Source organism: Delphinus delphis, chromosome 2 (assembly GCF_949987515.2).
Source record: "Delphinus delphis chromosome 2, mDelDel1.2, whole genome shotgun sequence".
Taxonomy (NCBI): domain Eukaryota; kingdom Metazoa; phylum Chordata; class Mammalia; order Artiodactyla; family Delphinidae; genus Delphinus; species Delphinus delphis.
In genome coordinates, this window is record NC_082684.1 from 169,765,404 (window position 1) to 169,783,637 (window position 18,234).

General features: G+C 41.6%; 1 protein-coding gene across 1 annotated transcript in view; it reads left to right on the forward strand.

Moving 5' to 3' along the window:
- Window positions 1-11,456, forward strand: part of MCM10 (minichromosome maintenance 10 replication initiation factor) — a 32,577-nt gene extending 21,121 nt beyond the window's left edge. The window contains exons 13-19 of the mRNA XM_060006400.1: window positions 417-645; window positions 1,781-1,922; window positions 2,550-2,668; window positions 4,552-4,665; window positions 6,555-6,700; window positions 10,337-10,379; window positions 10,466-11,456. Of these exons, the coding sequence (XP_059862383.1) occupies window positions 417-645; window positions 1,781-1,922; window positions 2,550-2,668; window positions 4,552-4,665; window positions 6,555-6,700; window positions 10,337-10,379; window positions 10,466-10,549 (877 nt within the window). The 3' untranslated portion in view covers window positions 10,550-11,456. The remainder of the gene's footprint in view (window positions 1-416; window positions 646-1,780; window positions 1,923-2,549; window positions 2,669-4,551; window positions 4,666-6,554; window positions 6,701-10,336; window positions 10,380-10,465) is intronic.
- The last annotated feature ends 6,778 nt before the right edge of the window (window positions 11,457-18,234 follow it).

Consider the following 18,234-nt stretch of genomic DNA (forward strand, 5'->3'; position numbering starts at 1 on the left):
TTAGGACTTCCAAATGTAACAAATGTGTTATCTCTTCCCAGTAGAGGAAATAAAGTAGAGAGATTCGGTGAGTTCCTGAAGGATCTCAGCTAACCAGAGGGCTAGGAATACAGTCCACAGCTTGCCTTCAGGGCTGAAGGTGCTCCATAGTCTGCACCCACTGGGAAGCGAGTTGATAAGAATAGTAATCAGTTCTAAACTGGTGAAACAGTTAGCACTTATTCAATGAAAAACCAGTTAGCTTAAGAGTTAGTGAGGCTAGTATTGTTTCTACTGTGCACTAATCTGAATTAATAACCAAGAAGGGAAAATTATTTTACTGACGACTGCTTATCAGCTGGTGGCCTGCCTGCGGTCTCCCAGTCTGCATGTTTTGTGCTCGTGTGCATAGTTTGTGACTGCCTATTTCTTTAAAGATTTCTCCAAAGTGCGAGTGAAGTTGAGAGCCCAGCTGTGCCATCCTCTTCTCGGCAGCCCCCTTCTTGGTCTCCACCAGCAGGGGCTGAGTTCCCCAAGCTGAAAGGAACCCCAGCCATACAGATGCCAAAGCTTGGAAGAGACATCTCAGAAGGAGATGATGTCCTATTTTTTGATGAGTCACCACCACCAAGACCAAAACTGAATAAGTTAGCAGAAGCCAAAAAGGTAACTGGCATCTCTTTTCTTCACCACTTGAATTTGTATTCTGTGACACACAGCTGGTATTTCAAACTTTATATACCTGTGACCAGGAAAGACAGTCCCCTCATACCTATTTATTGATCATGATAACTAGTCAAAGGAATTTTAAATGATAATGGGTATCAACATAATGCCATTAATTTAATCCAAGAGAACTAGCTACTGTCTCCATACTAGTTCTTGTTGGGCTGCAGGAGATAACCTAGAAGAAGATACTGTTTTACAGCTGGAGACCCTAGTATTAGGGGGAAACATTCTTGGAATTGTTGAGGCAATTGAATTGTCAAATAGTGGTTTAAAGAATCCTTCTTTAAAAGAAATCTTACACAGAAGCCCAGTCTGTAGACAGATAAAAGCTAAGCTGCTCTGATTGAATTGGGAATTGGGGGTGGTCAGAACCCCACCACCTCAGCAAGCTCTGTCTCTCCTCTTCCTGAGTCACCCTGAGCCCCCGACTTGAGCCTGTCTTCTCTTTATTCTAGTTAGCAGCTAGAACCACATGAAGGGCAAAGGCTAGCTGCAAGCCAAAGCCATACCTACAGTAATAGTAATAGCAATTATGCACATATGTTACTGTGATATGTGCATACATGCTATTTACTATGTACAAGTACATGCTTGGCTTGCATTGTCTCATTTTATCCTTAAAACCACAACCCTAAAAGGTAGGTTAGTGCTGTCATCCCCATTTCGTAAATGTAGAAACTGAAGCTGAACAATTAAGTCAGGTTATAAACTAGTAAGTGGCAGGGCTGGAATCTTTTCCTAATCTGTCTATTCTGAAACAAACTTCCAAAATGTTTATGTGGTTCCTCTGTGGGTCTAAAAGCCTACACACTAGCTGAAGGACTAGCTGAAGTTTAACTATTGATATTTAAATAAGCTGAGATTTGTTTTACTAACTTAGAGACCTGTCTTCCATTCTTTGAAATTTTAATAATTGTGTTAATGATGCTAAGTAAAATGAAGATATATTTTGCTAATGTATGTTTGAGAACAGCCAGAATTCCCTGGCTAATCACTGGAAAGGGATACAGAGCTACAGATGCCTATCTCATCTTTTAGATTTTTATCTCCCTCTCTTTCCTTTTTTTTTTAGTTGGCTGCTATAACCAAATTAAGGGTAAAAGGCCAGATTCTTACAAAAACAGACCCAAACAGCATTAAGAAGCTAAAGGAACCCCAGGATGTCCTGGAAGTGAAGGAACGTGTAGAAAAGAACAACACATTTTCTCCTCAAGGTACTGCGAATGGGAAACTTAGTAGTAGGAAAGAGACACTGCTTATAAAGGAAATGGTCCAAAACATAACCAGCCTCTCTGACATCAAAAGACATTATTTTATTTCCATTTACCTCTATGGAGAGTACCTAAGTAGAATTTCTGCAGTTGGAACTGATTGTTTTTTATAGTTACATTAAATTAAAATGAAATTATGCACAATTTGAAAACTTGAGATTACTCATTGAATCTTTGCACATACATATTAGTAGATAGATTTGTTTTGAAAGAAGTAGAATTCCTTTGTTTTAAATTGCCCTATTTTTATTTTTAAAACTCTGAAGCTGGCCGTGTCCTTTTAACATGAGTTTGTAAATAGGAATTTTGTTGTTGTTGTTGTTACCTGTTTTCATAATTGGCTCTTATTTTAAGGTGAAAACTATTCTAATTTAGTGGTCAAGTCTGCCATCCCCTCCCGCATATTCTAGTTTGTACTTCTCAACTCAGTTCTCTAAGAGCCATCCTTTGCTCATACCAAGTGGGGGTAAATGCAGTTTGAAGGGTCTTGTAGGGGGAGACGCAGCTGAGTTGGCGAGGCCCACTGGCCCTCTGAGGTTCCTCTGTTCATTCTTTTTCTTTCTGCTCTAGCTGAGGATGAATTGGAGCCTGCCAGGAAAAAAAGGAGAGAACAGCTTGCCTACCTGGAATCTGAGGATTTTCAGAAAATTCTAAAAGCAAAATCGAGGCACACAGGGATCCTAAAAGAGGTAAAAAAGAGCCCAGAAGGTCAAAGGTGACAGAGATGTCCTCAGATTCGGGCTAGTATTGTTAAGAATCTCTTCCTAAAAAAAAAAAAAAAAAAAAAAAAAAGAATCTCTTCCTGTTTCCTTAGCCGAGATGTTAGTTGTATGTCAGTTTGTTTGATTTTGTTTTGAAGAACAGGAATATTGCTAATAGATTTTAGCTTTGCCTTTGTTGCATTGAAGAATATCATTCAACATTATTTAAATTGACTTCAGTATTATAAAATGTTTCGGTCAATATTTTATAACTTTGAAGTATATTCTATAAAAATGTCAAATTAATGTGTTGTACACCTAAAACTAACTAAGGTGTTCTACACCTTAACTAAGTTAAGTCAACTATACTTCAATTTTAAATGATTAATTAACTCTTTAAAACGTTTACCTGTAGTTATGGCTGTGAAGTTATGTTTTAATGGCTCTCCACTATCTACTATTTTCTGCCTTGCAATATGGGAAGGGATTCTTCCATTCATACATTTTTATATGGACCCTGCAAATGCTCTAAATCAGTAGTTCTCAACTCAGCACTCACAATGCCCCTTTTTAATAACAAGTGTTTTGTATTGTTCTCTTATTCTGAAATTAAATCGTGGATAATGTAAATTACCTAGCTAGTAATTTCAAAAATACCAATATAATATCCTAGCTGTAATATAAAGAGGAAAAAAGGAAAATGTTTATAATAAAAATATGTATTTCATTATGTAAAATACATGGGCACAACTACCCTTGAAGAAGTAATAAAATAGAGGCTTGGATTTGTAAGTATATATAAGTGGATTTATCAGGCAGCTAGCAATGAATACTCAGTAGATGTGTTTTCTTCGAAACTTGAATACCGTGGGCCTATTTCTTTGACAATGTGGTTTATTTTTTTAAACTTTTGAAGACATCAAAGCACAGTTGTCTCTCCACATCCACAGGGCTTGGGGAACAGTCAGTGTATGTGAAAACCGTGCACAAGTATTGTGGTGTTGTATATAATGCTTTTAGGTTTGAGGGTTACAATCGGGTTTTTCGTCCACATGGATGCCCTGTAGAACATTGAGAACAATCCTTTGATGTGTAAGGGACTGTTCCATGCATTGCAGAAGGTGTAGTGTCCGTGGTCCCTGCCAGTAGCAAAGGTTATGGTCACTGGGATAACAAAAAAAGTACTCCCACAGATTTTCAAAATGTCCCCCACTTAGTGCCAATATGCCAAATGATCTGCCTTTCTTTTGATTAACGAAGGGCTAACGAGACAATGATATAACTTTCTACTGGACTTGAAAGTCAGTCAGGAGAGGTGCTCAAGCAGACCCCAAAAGACTGCAGAGCTGAGTTCCTTGGTGCTTGTGGCCACCAAAGACCTTGCGCCTTTTGCCTGGTGCAGCTGCACTGACTCGAGCTGTGACCACATCCTGCCCTGAATATCTCTCTCCCCTCACACCTCCTACCTGTGTTCCAGACAAGCAGGGATTGTTCCTGCCAAGTGCTTGGTCTGGAGAATAGTATCGAATAGAATGGGTGTCATCACTGGGGAAGCATCCAGCACCTCTCCCATAGCTGAATCTATATTGGAACAGTGGAAACAGTTCCCTTCTGGTGCGCACTTGATCTGATGATGCTGTTAATCACATCAGTAGTTTAAATTTGTATTTAGTGTCTCACACATCACCAAATGCTTTCATACCCTCTTTTTGCCCATTAAGGGCTTGTTTCTACTTACCGTCTGGGGTTGCAGTTCATTGATCCTCATACAGTTAGCTTGTCTGTTCAGTTCAGATTTGATTATTATTAAGCAGCTGCCTGAGTCTATATCAGATTTGGTACAAGGTCTTCTGGATGTCTTGTCATTCCAGGCTGAGGCTGAGCTGCAGGAACACTATTTTGAGCCCCTGGTGAAAAAAGAACAAATAGAAGAAAAGATGAGAAACACCCGGGAAGTGAAATGTCGAGTCGTGACGTGCAGGACGGTGAGTGCGGGAGACAGTTCTCCCCACGACCTGTCTGGGGTTGCTGGGACTCAGCAGGATGTGGAGAGTCTGGGGTGTGGGCCCACGTCTTATGACCAGAGTCCTGCCCGGGCCATTTAATTAGGCTACAAACCAAATGGCGTCCGATAGCCCAGCACCGGGCTTCTCGTGACCCATCCACTGAGCTCTGATGGTAGAGCCTTTGTATTGAGATGTTCCTCATTTGGCCACAGCTCCTGGTTCTGTGGAAGAGCCTCTTCCCATCTGACCACTGGACTGAGTATTCTTATCTCTCCTCCTCAAGTTTTAGCACGCCCTCAGTCCATAGTACCTAAGACCCTGGGGCCTTGGTTGAACAACTTGATTTGGCATCAGATGTCATGATCAACTACTGTTGTTCCCTTCTGCTCAGGTCCTAACCTACTAGATTGAATCTCAGGGCAGAGTGTGAATTGTATTATTGTCTCTGTTTGTGGAATTTTTACCCTGAGTCTATTAGAAAATTCAAAATCCTCTACTCCTCAACATTAATCAAAAATGGCCAAAAAAAAAAGTTATTGCTGAATACTACTTCCATTACCATTTCTTTGAAATAAGTCTGCATGGCTAATCCGCTTCGTGAACACATGTAAGAGGAGAAAGAGGTTTAGCTTACCCAGTGCAATTTTCTCTATCTTTATTCTCTTTAAAACCTTAGATTCTCCTTTACATTTAGGGGATGGGCCAAAAGGTGGAGCTTCCTTGAGAAAGTTCAGACTGTGGAGAATCAGTAAAGCTTTTACTTCATAGGACAGCTTTTCCTCTGACAGCGTGGCTGTATTAGGACAAAGCTGGTGTATTCATTTCCTGTTGCTGCTGTAACAAATGACCACCAACTGGGTGGCTTAGAACAACACAAATTTATTATCTCACAGTTTTGCAGGTCAGAAGTGGGTCTCGCTGGGGTAAAATCCAGATGTCAGTAGGGTGCGTTCCTTTCTGGAGGCTCTAGGGGACAGTCCATGTCCTTGCCTTTCCCGACTTCTAGAGCTCACCTGCATCCCTTGGATCGTGGCTCCTTCCTCCATCATTGAAACCAGCAATGGGAGGTGGGGTCCTCTCGTCACAAATCAACTGATTAGCAACTGTAATTGCATCTGTAACCTGAATTCCCCTTTGCCATGTAACATAACATGCTTGTAAGTTCCAGGGAATAGGGTATGCACATCTTGGGGGGATTATTTTGCCTGCCCCAATTGGCATACCACTCTCCTCTGCCCTCTTTGAGGCTGCCAAGGCCAAAAGTTACTTATCTAGACTCAGTGTGGTTACCCGAAATTACATTGCACACTGTCTGGCTCTGTTTCAACCTTCACCCATCATTTCTTGTTCTTTTCAGTCCTTTGAAGGATCAAAATTAAAAGTAAATTAATATCTGTCTTGGTTTTGCTGTGTATGAAATAGGAGTAGTAATAAGTTTATAATCCTTTCCAGTGGCCTTATAAGAGAAAATGAAAGAGCAGCTCATCATCCTTCCTGAATAGGCCCCATGGGTGTAATCTGTTGTCTTACAATAAGGGACTACAGTGAATACAGGGCAGACCAATCAAAGCTACTTAGAGATTTCCAATCCTTTTCTTCCTTCGCCCTAGCTATTGTCTTGATGTCACAGAAGATTATTGTGTATTTTACACCTGACATTGGGGCAAACATGAGAAGTGGTATCAGTAGGGGGAAAGTCAAGAAATCACATGATCACTGCAGCCAGAAGATAGTAGCTCCACCGGCACCTGCCTGGTGGCGACGAAAGAACAGAAGTTCTCAGGACAGGCTGCCCTTGTGGCGGGTGGCTCATTTCTCCTTCGGAGCTCTTGACATGACATATGCCTTCTTTCTGCTGTTCTGTGCAGTGCGCTTACACCCACTTCAAGCCTCTGGAGACCTGCGTCAGCGAGCAGCACAACTACCACTGGCACGACAGTGTGAAGAGGTTTTTCAAGTGTCCCTGTGGAAACAGAACTGTCTCCCTCGGCAGGCTCCCCCAAAAGCACTGCAGGTTTGAGAATTGCTGGGGTTCTTGGTCTCATCCAGGCTTCCTGAACCTTTTTCCAATTCCCATGTGTTGCTGTTCCCTTGGAATTGTGGACAGTCCGTGACCCCGGGAGGGTCACCCTTGCTCTGTGCTACCTTACGGCTCCTGGGTATCCCCAAATGCTCCTGGAGGGAAGGGACCCTGCCCCTTTCACAGCTGTATCCCCAATACTAAATATAGGGCCCAGTGCATAGTAGGTTATCAGAAATGTTTGTTGAATAAATAAATGGAGCCTGCGTATGGTGGGTTGGTGAAATATGTGTGTTTGTGGGGGGCTTGGATAGGGAATTTTTTTTCTCTGCTGTAAAGAGTTATTTGTTTAAATTTTTATAATATGTGAGTATGTGTGTTTTAAGGGACTTTTGATTTTACTTTGGGGGGGAATTTTGGATACAGAGGCAGAGCTGCTGTGTTTGACTACTCAGGGGGCATGCTTCATGTAGAACAGCCTGAGGAATACCTGTGCAGTTCGGGGTGCAGTTTGTAGAACATTGTCCTTGGTGCGTTCAGTGCTCTCCTAATTTATGTATTTCTCTGTCCCCTTCTTCACTCACTATGAGTGTTGTTAGATATCTTTTCTTATTTTCCTTTGATTTATCAATGTGGTACATCACATTGTTAAGTTTTTCTGAAGTTGAACTTTCCTTTTTTATTCCTTGGATAAGCACGACTTATCCTGATGACTTTTTTTATTTCAGCACACTGTTATAATCAATTAGCTAATGTTTCATATGTGATTTTTATATCTATTCATAAGTGAATTAGACCTTTTTTTTCCTTTTCTTATATAGACCTATCTCGTTTTCAAACCAAGATTATGTGAGCCTTATAAAACGAATTGGGCAGCTTCCTGAAATAACCTATCAACTAGCAATTATTTCTTGAAAGTTTAGTAAATCTCAGCTATAAAATTATTTAGGCCGTGTTCTTGGAAGAAAGGGGTGGCTTTGATTACCATTTCAATTTCATGGTCTCTTTTCTACCAATTTCAGCTTTTTATATTTTTCTAGGAATCCATTTCATTTAGATTTTCAAACTTATTAATATTTAGTTGTCCCTAATGTACTTTTTTCAGTCTGTTACTTGCTATATTTTATTAATAGGTATTTGCTGTATTTTGTTCTGTTGTTTTTGTTCTTCTGTTTTTCAGAGTCAACCTTGATAGAAGTCTCTGCGTTCTGTTAACCTTTTCAGAAAACCATCTTGTAGTTTTCTAAACATTTATTGATTTTCTTTCTGTTTTCCTGATTTCCACCCTTATCCTTATGTACTTATTGTTTCTTTGGGTTTGCTTTGTACCGTTTTGTGTACATTCTTCAGTTAAAAGCTTAAACTCAACTTATTAGTACGTAACCTTTCTTGTTGCCTCATAAATCAGTTTTTTTAAATGAATTGAAGGTTTGTGGCAACCCTGAGTTGAGCAAGTCTATTGGCACCATTTTTCCAACAGCGTTTTATTTATTTATTTATGGCCACGTTGGGTCTTTGTTGCTGCACGTGGGCTTTCTCTAGTTGCAGCGAGTGGGGACTACTCTTCGTTGAGGTGCGCGGGCTTCTCACTGCTGTGGCTTCTCTTGTTGCGGAGCACGGGCTCAAGTGCGTGGGCTTCAGTAGTTGTGGCTCGCAGGCTCTAGAGCGCAGGCTCAGTAGTTGTGGCACACGGGCTTAGTTGCTCCGTGGCATGTGGGATCTTCCCAGACCAGGGCTTGAACCCGTGTCCTCTGCATTGGCAGGTGGATTCTTAACCACTGTGCTACCAGGGAAGTCCCCTCATAAATCAGTTTAAAGCTCCTATTTCCCCCTAAGTAGTTCTGCTTTATCAGTCACCTGCAAAGTTTGATACTTAGTTAAAATTATTTCTTAATGTCTTGGATGATTTCCTTTTTGACCCAAGAGTTAGTAATATATATGGGATTGATTTTATCTTTTTTATTATTAATTTCTAACTTTATTGCATTATTCTTGAAGGACATAATTTGTATGATGTTGATTCTTTGGAATTTGAGGCAATCTCACTATCACCTCTTCACCAGGATATTCTCACTACCTTTTTGTTTGCTCATTTCGTTTTGGTTGTTGTTTATTTCCTGGACCCCTAACTCCACTCATTTCCAGTTTCTCCAAAGCTGATTTGGGATGAGGGTGGGGGCTAGTTCATCACCTTGTCAGGAGTTGGTTTATGCATCTTTTTACAATCTAGGTTAGCATTGTTCTAAGTAGCTATTTGTATACTGATATCTGACTTCTCTCCAAAATATTGTAACAGCAAGAGCTTGTGTAAAACATTTGATTATCAGAGAAATGTGTTCATTGAGGATAAGCAGTAAGTACAACTCAAATGGAAGAACACGATGCCTTTCAGCCTCCAGGTGGCACTGTTATTTTTGTTAACATCTGCTTTCTCTGGTCTCTCTCTTGTCAATTCTTGATCTCGAGCAGAAATGGGCAAACTGTTTCTGTGAAAGGCAGATAGTAAATATCTTAGGCAGGCACTGTGGTTTGTTTCACCGCTCTTGTGGCAGCCATAGGTGATGCTCAAACAAGGAGGCTTGGCTGTGTTCAGCAAAACCTCACGAAAACTGTGGCAGGCTGGATTTGGCCCTTGTGTTGTAATTGCCAACCCCTGACAGTAAGCTGTGCGTAATATCATCACTGATCTGGTCGTAGGCCACGAAAGTCTCTCAGTAGACATTCAGTTGGTCTCTAGCTGGGGAAGGTGGTGGAGAGGCTCGGGGCTAAGTCCTCGGGCAGCTGATGCTCAGGGCGGGAGTGGAGTCTAAGCCAGATGGGGAGGAAGGATGAGGCTGGTGGGGTGACCCCTACAGCCCGGACCCTCTCAGATCCAAAGCTGCTGGGAGACATAGTCCCACGGCTTCACCATATTTCTTTTCTGTTTCTCTCTCTCTTCTCCAGAGTAAACTTCATAGACAATGAGCTGTCCCCATAGCATCCCAGTGCCTCCTCGGGGCTGGATTCACTTACCATGTTAAAAAGTGAGAATGAGAGTCTGCAGGCCCTTTGAGTGAAGAGAGTGAAAAATCTCTGGGTTATGAAAAGATTTCCTTCCTGTTGTGTTGGTTTCACACCAAATTTAACATTGACCTTTGAGTGGAAAATCAAGATAGCACTGTCTTCCCTGTTCTTAACTACTGAAAAAGGGGGAGGGGGGAGGATTGTTCAAACCAGAAGGAAGAGTAATCCTTTCTTATCACAGCCTTTTAGTTCCAGAACAGGAGAAAAAGGGGCAAGCCATAGGCTGCACGTAGCTGTAGGCTGGCTTCCTCGATCCAAGGGTCTTCCCAGTGACCAGCACTGGAAACCAAGCTTGCACTCACCACCTATAGCGTGTGTAGCCCTGTTATACTACCATTTGAAATTCCTTCTCTGAAGTATCTAGCTTACTGCAGAGTTGAAGACCGTTTCTCAAATCACTGGAGTATTTTCAGTAGCAATAGAGCATAGCCTGGAATATGAATGTCACCTTGATCAGCTTCTGCTTAAATGGGGGAGATCTTCCCCCAAGTGCAGGGAGTGCTATTACCTTCATGTCTATGGGCCCATAACCTCACTGCTGAGTCAATCCCATCTTTTCTGTTTCAGTAATTGTGGCCTCTTCAAGTGGGAACGGGACGGAATGTTAAAGGTATGTCATCTGCAAGGTGATGGGTTTTAGTGACCCATGCAAATAATATTGACCCATTTCTTATTAAACTATTTTTATTTTTCTAGGAAAAGACAGGTCCAAAGATAGGAGGAGAAACCCTGTTACCAAGAGGAGAAGAACACGCCAAATTCCTGAATAGCCTTAAATAGCCCCGACTTCAAACAGGTACCCACAGCCTACATTGCTTCTTGTGGTTCTGGAAAAGCAAGAGTATTGGCTCTGAATTGCCCCTGTTCCTGATTGACACAGTCAGAACGAATACTTGCTAAGCCTACAGCTTTGCCTCCTTCCTCGGTTGTGTTGGTTTAACATCAAATTTAACGTTGACCTTTAAGTGGAAATTCAAGGTATCATTGTCTTCCCTGTTCTCAGTACTGATGGCAGAATTCACAGTTTTTATGCCCCAAACTGGAAGGTAGATAGAGAGTTGTGTTTCTCTCTCTTGGGTTGTAGAGAATGCAGTGTTGCTTCTTGATCACAATAAGGTTCTGGTATTTATGTGGACACCCAGAGACAAAAGAATGAATTTAGCTCAGGTAACCTGCCTAACTTCTGGGCTTCAGTTTCCTCACATGTAAAATGAGGAAGGTTGGACTAAATTATCTTGAAATGTGTCTTTGAGCACTCAAAGTCTAAAAATAATACAATGTTTTGCCATCTAGAAAATTATGACCGTCACCCTTGATAGTCTTGCTGTATTGATATTAAAAGCTGGGTTCCTTCTGTTGATTCCACTGTTACCTCTCTTTTGTTCTTGGAAATCAAGTCACTGACCCACTTGGCATTTCAATTCATATCTATATGGTCTCTGTGCTGTTAGAATATCGTGGAGCTCTGTAATGGAAATGCCTAAAATCTCATCATTTTAAAATGTGGCTTTATTTAAATATGGCTTAAAGAAAGTGAAACCTCTAACCAAAACAAACATAAAATTTGAGAAGCCATGAAGCCCAATTGGAGAACAGAAACATCCCCCAAGGAGAATCCTCTGGAGTTTGGGATTTGCAGATATGCTTTATCATACATGTTAAGAATTATAGGTCGGGGATCGCTGCATGTTGCAGGGTGAGGGGCAGCCTGGGACTCGTGGTTACGCCCGAGTTTCAGCCCTTCCGCTCGCTAGTTCTGTGTCCTCAGCCGAGGTGCCCGTCCTCACTTTCCCCGTCTGCAAAACGAAGGCGATGGTGTCTTGGTGGCGCGGACTCATGTGAGATAGCGCGTATGCGCAAGGGCTCAGTAGGTGCGGCTTTTGTTACGCTTCCCAGGTAAAAGCACAGAGACCCGAGAAAGCAGGCCCTGAAAGGAGAGTTTGGTTGCGGGTCGGGAGGCGGTGTCGCAGGTGAGGCTGGAGAAGGAGGCGGTGGCAGACCTTGAACTTTGCAGTGCCTCCTTGGCTGTGGTGAGGACATGGGTCTTGGTCCTGTGTGTGCTGGGACCCACGAGAGGGTTTTCAGCAGGGGACTCTCTCATACCACTCAGCTGCTGCGTGGAGAATGAGGCGGGGGCAGGGGTGCTAAAGGCAGAACGATGCTGGCAGATCGCAGCACCTGAGGGAAAGGAACGGCAGCCTGAACGGAAGGGTGATGATGGAGGTGGACAGTGGTGGATGGCCTTAAAGGAACAGACAGATTGTGCTGGAGAGGGAGTCCAGGGTAGTGTTCCGGGTTAGGTAACTAACTGCATGGATGTTGAGGGGAAACTCTGAAGAGGTGGGAGACAGACAGCCCAGACGTTCAGCTGCACCAGGCTTCCCACCCAAGGGAGATCAAGGCCGTGGCAGGAAGCAACTCTGGGGCAGCTTGGCCCACAGGGCAAGACCCATACTGTCTGGGGTTCCCCCAGAGGTTGCTAAGGGCACATGGGAATGTGGACTGTAGCCACCATTTGGTACAAACATTAGGTGCTCAATATGCTTCTGAAGAAATAGCAATTTTATGAGGACCAAGGGCCAGAAGAATGCGGTCAGCATTCGAGATAAGGCACGATGGGGTTTCACCGGGTCAGCTCCGTCTTGTCCTTCAGCCAACTCAGAGGCACCCATAATGTCTTGGGTCTTTGCCCTGAACCAGCCCAGGCTTGGGAGTCACCGTCAGGAATCAGGGTGTATGACTCTGTTAGAGTGACTGGCAGAAGAATAGATGGGGAGATGAATGTTACTCATGGAAGATCCTTTCCAGGTCATTCCTCAAACACAGCTCAGTATTTATGGGTGAAATGATAAAATTGTCGAGGATTGGCTTTCAAAGCAAAGTAAAGGGATGGAAGGCAGCAACGGGGCTTTTGGTGAACCACAAGTGGCTGAGTTACCAACTGTTAAAGCCGGGTCATGGGGACATGGAGACTACTGCTCATCTCTATATTGTCACTTATGTTGTAAGATGTCATGATGAAAAGGAAAAAAACAAGATAAGCAGCTTGAGCATGCTTTCTCTGTGACGCCTGCCCAGTGTCCCTGGGAGCAGTCGGCGCTCCTTCCTCCAGATTGTTGCTGTATTTTGAATGTTGCTCTGGCAGGGAACTTATTGTAATGGGTTTGTTTATCCATGTCACCTGCTAGCTTGTATATTTTAGTGTGGTTCAATTTCCAGGTGCCAAACATAGTGCTGACCTACTGGTGCTCAGTGAATGTTGGGTGGGTGGAGGGATTTTACAAACTGTGAATACAAGGAACTTAATATTTTCTGAATTGTTCAAACAAACAAACAAAAAAATAGAAGTATAGGTCAAACCTCACGCAGGTTACCACCAGAAAATTCCATTTAGGAGAGTCCTCTGCCTGGGCGACCTGATTTTCCAAATACCGTTTGACCCAAGTGAATGCCACTTAAAGATTGGGTCAATTGGTAGGATTATTATATTGGGATTTAAACTCTAGCTAGGAATAATTTAGGTTTCCCCCAAGATGGTATTATAGTAGGGACATAGGTGGTTGTGAGAGATGGTTGCTTTAGGTTTCCGAGAGCCAGAAATAAATTTCACATGCCTTAGATTTCATCGAAGTCTGCTCTCTGTGCATAGAAGGTGCTGTGTCTGATGCTTGCGTTCCCCCTAAGGTCACATCCTTATAGCTATATCTTTAGGAGTATTTCGCTTTCCAGGAGGTGTGTGTGTGGTTTTTTTCTTTAATTTTTAACAGAGAAAATGTTTAAGTTTCAAAAAGAACCAAAAGCCCTTGAAATTCTGATATTTTTGATGGCTCATCTTGAGTAGATGTGTTTGTCCCATAAACCTAAAAGAGAGCTATGGATCTGAAGTAGGTGACTACTGAGCAGCTGCCTGGACACTGAATGCCAGGTTGCTCTTTGAGGAGCCCCTTCCTATGTAAGCAACTTGTTCTTGTTTGAACCAAGGGTGTTGTCAGAGTCCGGATTCACTTGTATATTGTGTATAAGTCATGTAGTAACTTTCTTATAAAGGTTAATGGGTGAGCTGAACCTAGATGCCCTCTGTTTTTAAATTTGATTTTTACATTTTAAATAATTAAAAATATAATTGAGTTACTTCTCAGTTACTCTAGGTGTTGGGGGGCTTCCACTGGGTTGCCTTGTGTGTGTGTGTGTGTGTGTGTGTGTGTGTGTGTGAGAGAGAGAATATTCAGGGATGGGAAGGGATGGGTGGGCTGGAGGGGGCACGCACTTGTTTGCATTGAAAACGTGATTCATCGTGAGGCAAGTCTTTAATCCTGCCACCTTCTTTATCAATGTGTATTAAATGCTTTCATATAAATCCAAAATGTGTGTTTTTTTCTTACGCTGTCTTTGACAACATAGAGATTATTGTATAATCACGGGCCATCAGAAGAGAGTAAGCACACGGTGGTCTAAGTTAGTACACAAAAACTGGCCATGTCCTTCGTGGTTGATCACAATGTTCTGATCTTTACAATAGATTTTTTTTTCTATGCCTTTTTCCTTTATTTTCTTTTTTGGTTTATTTTATTTATTTATTTGGCCGTGCCACAGGGCTTGCAGGATCTCAGTTCCCTGACCAGCGATTGAAACTGGGCCACGGCACTGAAAGCCCAGAATCCTAACCAGTAGGCCACCAGGGAACTCCCTATGCTTTTTTCTGTTTAGAGGAATTAAGTGGCTTTTTAAAGAAAATCATCTATTTCTTGAGTTTTGTTAAACCATACTTTCCCTTTCCAAACAACAAAAGGAAAACTGAACTAATGTAGATAACAGTGATCCAGAATAGCAAATAAGAAGCTTCTGAATGATTGGTGTGGAATTGTCCCCAAAGGGAACTTAAAACATTTAAAGTTTCCACTTTTAAAATTTTTCCAGTTTTCAACTTCTAAAAACGTTTCAAGTTGATATATAGCTAAGTTGACAGGCAGTGATTGAACGATTGGGTTCTTGTGTAAAAGTTGATGATAGAAGTAAAGCTTGATGTTCATAAGAGATTAAATGTGTCTGACAACATTAATTTTTTAAAATCAGGAGAGTAAGTCTGTTTGCCTAAGTTGTCACTGCTAGCAGCCCATCAGAGCCTCTGCTCTTACACGTAAAACAGACATCTCAGATGCCACGAGGAGAGATTTGCAAACAGCACCACTCAAAAGAAGGATGACTGACCCCCAAAATGAGATTCTGTATTTGCCAATATTGAAGAAAGAAACGGTGATATATCTAAAGAAAATAACAGAGAGGCACAAAAGGTGGAAGAAATCAGTTGGCATAAGTCGACAGCAGTTTGTGAAAAAGCTGTGGAATTTTAGAAAATTAAAGAAAGACAGTATAGCCACACAGCTGAACTCTCCAGATCAAAATGGGGGAGAGGCCTGCCATGTCCTGCACAGTCAGACCATGTATCCAGTAAGACTGACCTGCATTTTGGAGAAAAGCAGGACATCAGTAATCACGGTGGTGAAAACTCAAAGCCATTTCACCAAAGAAAGGAAGAAAGAACTAGAAATACATAGAGAGTGGATTTTTGTTATTCACAGTAATTATGTTTTATAAAGTCACCAGCTGAACTAGCAGATACCCAATCACTGCTCCTAGAGGAAATACAGGCTTAGGTTCCCTTGAGCCTCTGGTCACGTCTTCTTCACCGGATCAATACATAACCTTGTATTATGTGTGTTTCTGTTTAAAAACACCTTATTTGATATGTATCGTCGATTCATTAACATGGAACTCACAGCCGACAGCAGTGTATCTCCTAATGGAACAAAGCTGATCTCATCACACGCTTTTTCTCCAGAGGGTGCATCCCAGCCTTCTTGCCCTCAGGAACACTTAAGCACTATGCCTGTGGGCCATTTTCAGCAGCAAAAGTACACCAAAGAAGCACAAAAATGTGATGAACGTGGCATGAAAACGACATCTTTTTACAGCATCAGAGCTGAAACCAGCAAAAGTTGTTCTACCTCAGCTGAGAACAACTTAGATTTCTTGTTGGTCTGCACATGTGCATGTCCGTAAGTGACCACAAAAACACCACATTTATTGCTTTTATAAATTTTAGCAATTAGGTGAATTTGGAAAAACATGGCATCCACAAATAATGAGGAGCAACTGTATAATATTTCCCAAAACAGGGCCAGATCGGGAGTGTCCCCATTTTGCAGATTAGAAAATTCAGTGATTTGAAACTATGGGAAGAAACCAGGATTGCAATCAAGTCTGTGGTAATGTTGCTTGAGCAGAGACTTCTCTATTGGTATTTTTTTAAGTCAACTTTATTAAGGGCTAAATTTCACACAGCAAAAGGCACGCATCTTAAGTGTACAGTTTGGTAAATTTTGATGAATTTATACATCCACATGACCACCACCACAAGCAAGATAGAGAACATTCCCACCACCCCAAAAAGTTGCCTCTGCCACTTCCCAGTCAGGCCTCATGCCCTGGTCCCATCCGTCACTGATCCGTTTACAATCTGCTTAGATCTGTCTTTCCTAGAGTTTCATATAAATGGAATCATACAGAATGTACTCTTATACTTCACTCTGCATATTTTGAAATAAATCCATGTTATTGCCTGTGTCCATAGTTCATTTTTTATTGTTGAGTATTTCAACTGTATGGATATGTCACTGTTTATTCGCCTGTAGATGGACATTTGGGTTGGCTTGTTTCCAGTTTGGGGCTGTTACGAATAAAGCCATTAGCAATATTCAGGTATAAGTCTTTCTATGGATATGTTTTTGTTTCTCTTAGGTAAATATCTAGGAGTGGGATTCCTGGTAAGTATGTTTAGCTTTATAAGAAACTGCTGGGGCTTCCCTGGTGGCGCAGTGGTTGAGAGTCCGCCTGCCGATGCAGGGGACACGAGTTCGTGCCCCGGTCTGGGAAGATCCCACATGCCGTGGAGCGGCTGGGCCCGTGAGCCGTGGCCGCTGAGCCTGCACGTCCAGAGCCTGTGCTCCATGGCGGGAGAGGCCACAACAGTGAGAGGCCCGCTACTGCAAAACAAACAAACAAACAAAACTGCTGAACTGTTTTCCGAAGTGGCCTTTTACATGCCCACTGATGATGCACCAGAGTTCCATTTGCTCCACACCCTCAACAGTACTCGGTGTTGTCAGTCTTCTCAGTTTTAGCCATTCCTGATGGGTGTGTGGTGGTATCTCATTGTGGTTTTAATTTGCATTTCCCTCATGACATCTTTTCCTGTGCAATTGGCCGTTGGTATATCTCTTTTGGTGACATATCTGTTTACTTATTTACTGGGTTGAGTTGTAAGAATTCTTTCTATGTTCTGGATACAAGTGCTTTTTGTGGATATATGTATGGTGAATATTTTCTCCCAATTTGTGGCTTGCCTTTTCATTTTTTTAAGTGTCTTTCAAAGAGCATTTTTGTCATTTTGGTGGAGCCCATTTTATCACTTTATGGTTCATGTGTTTTGTATTCTAGCTAAGAAATCTTTACCTGCCTTAAGATCACAAAGATTTTCTTCTAGAATTTTTTAATATGGTTTTAGCTTTTACTATTAGGTCTATGATCCATTTCAGGTTAATTTCTGTATAAGCTGTGAGGTAAGGGTTGTGGGTCCTTGTTTTCCAAATGGACATTTAGTTGTTACGGCACCACTCAGTGAAAAGATTATAATTTCCTCATTGGATTATTTTCACTCCTTTGTCAAAAATCAGTTGACCATACATTTTGGGGGTCTACTTCTGGACTTAGTGCTGTTAAATTAATCTGGATGTCATTCCTTATGCCAGTACCATTGTCTTAATTACCGAAGCTATATAGTAAGTCTTGGAATCAGGTAGTGTTAGTTCTCCAGCTTTGTTCTTTTTAAAATTTGTTTTGGCAATTCTAGGTCCTTTGCGTTTCAGTGTAAATTTCTGAATCAGCTTATCAATTTCTACCCCAGAAACCCTGCTGAAATTTTTATTAGGATTGTGTTTAGTCTTTAATATTAAGATTTTGTATCTATGAATATGCCTCTCCATTTATTTGGGTCTTCTTTAATTTTCTCAGCAATGTTTAGTGGTTTCAGTGTACAGATTGTATATATATTTTGTCTTTATTTTTAAATAGTTTTGATGGTGTCATAAACGGTATTTTTTTCCATTTTAATTTCCAATTATTATTCTGCATACATGCTAGTATACAGAAATACAATGCATATTTGTCTATTGGCCTTGTGTTCTGGGACCATGCCAAACTTACCTACTAGTATAGCAGCTTTTTTATACATTCCTTAGGATTTTCATATGGGATCTTGTTGCCTGAGAAGTTTTAACATTTCATTTCCTGTATGACTTTTTTTTCTTGTTCCCAGTCTGAGGAGGAAAGCATTTTCCTTCACCATTAAGTGTCAAGGAAGTATTTTGAGTAAGGTTGGATGAGATCTCTAAATAATGGTGTGGTTT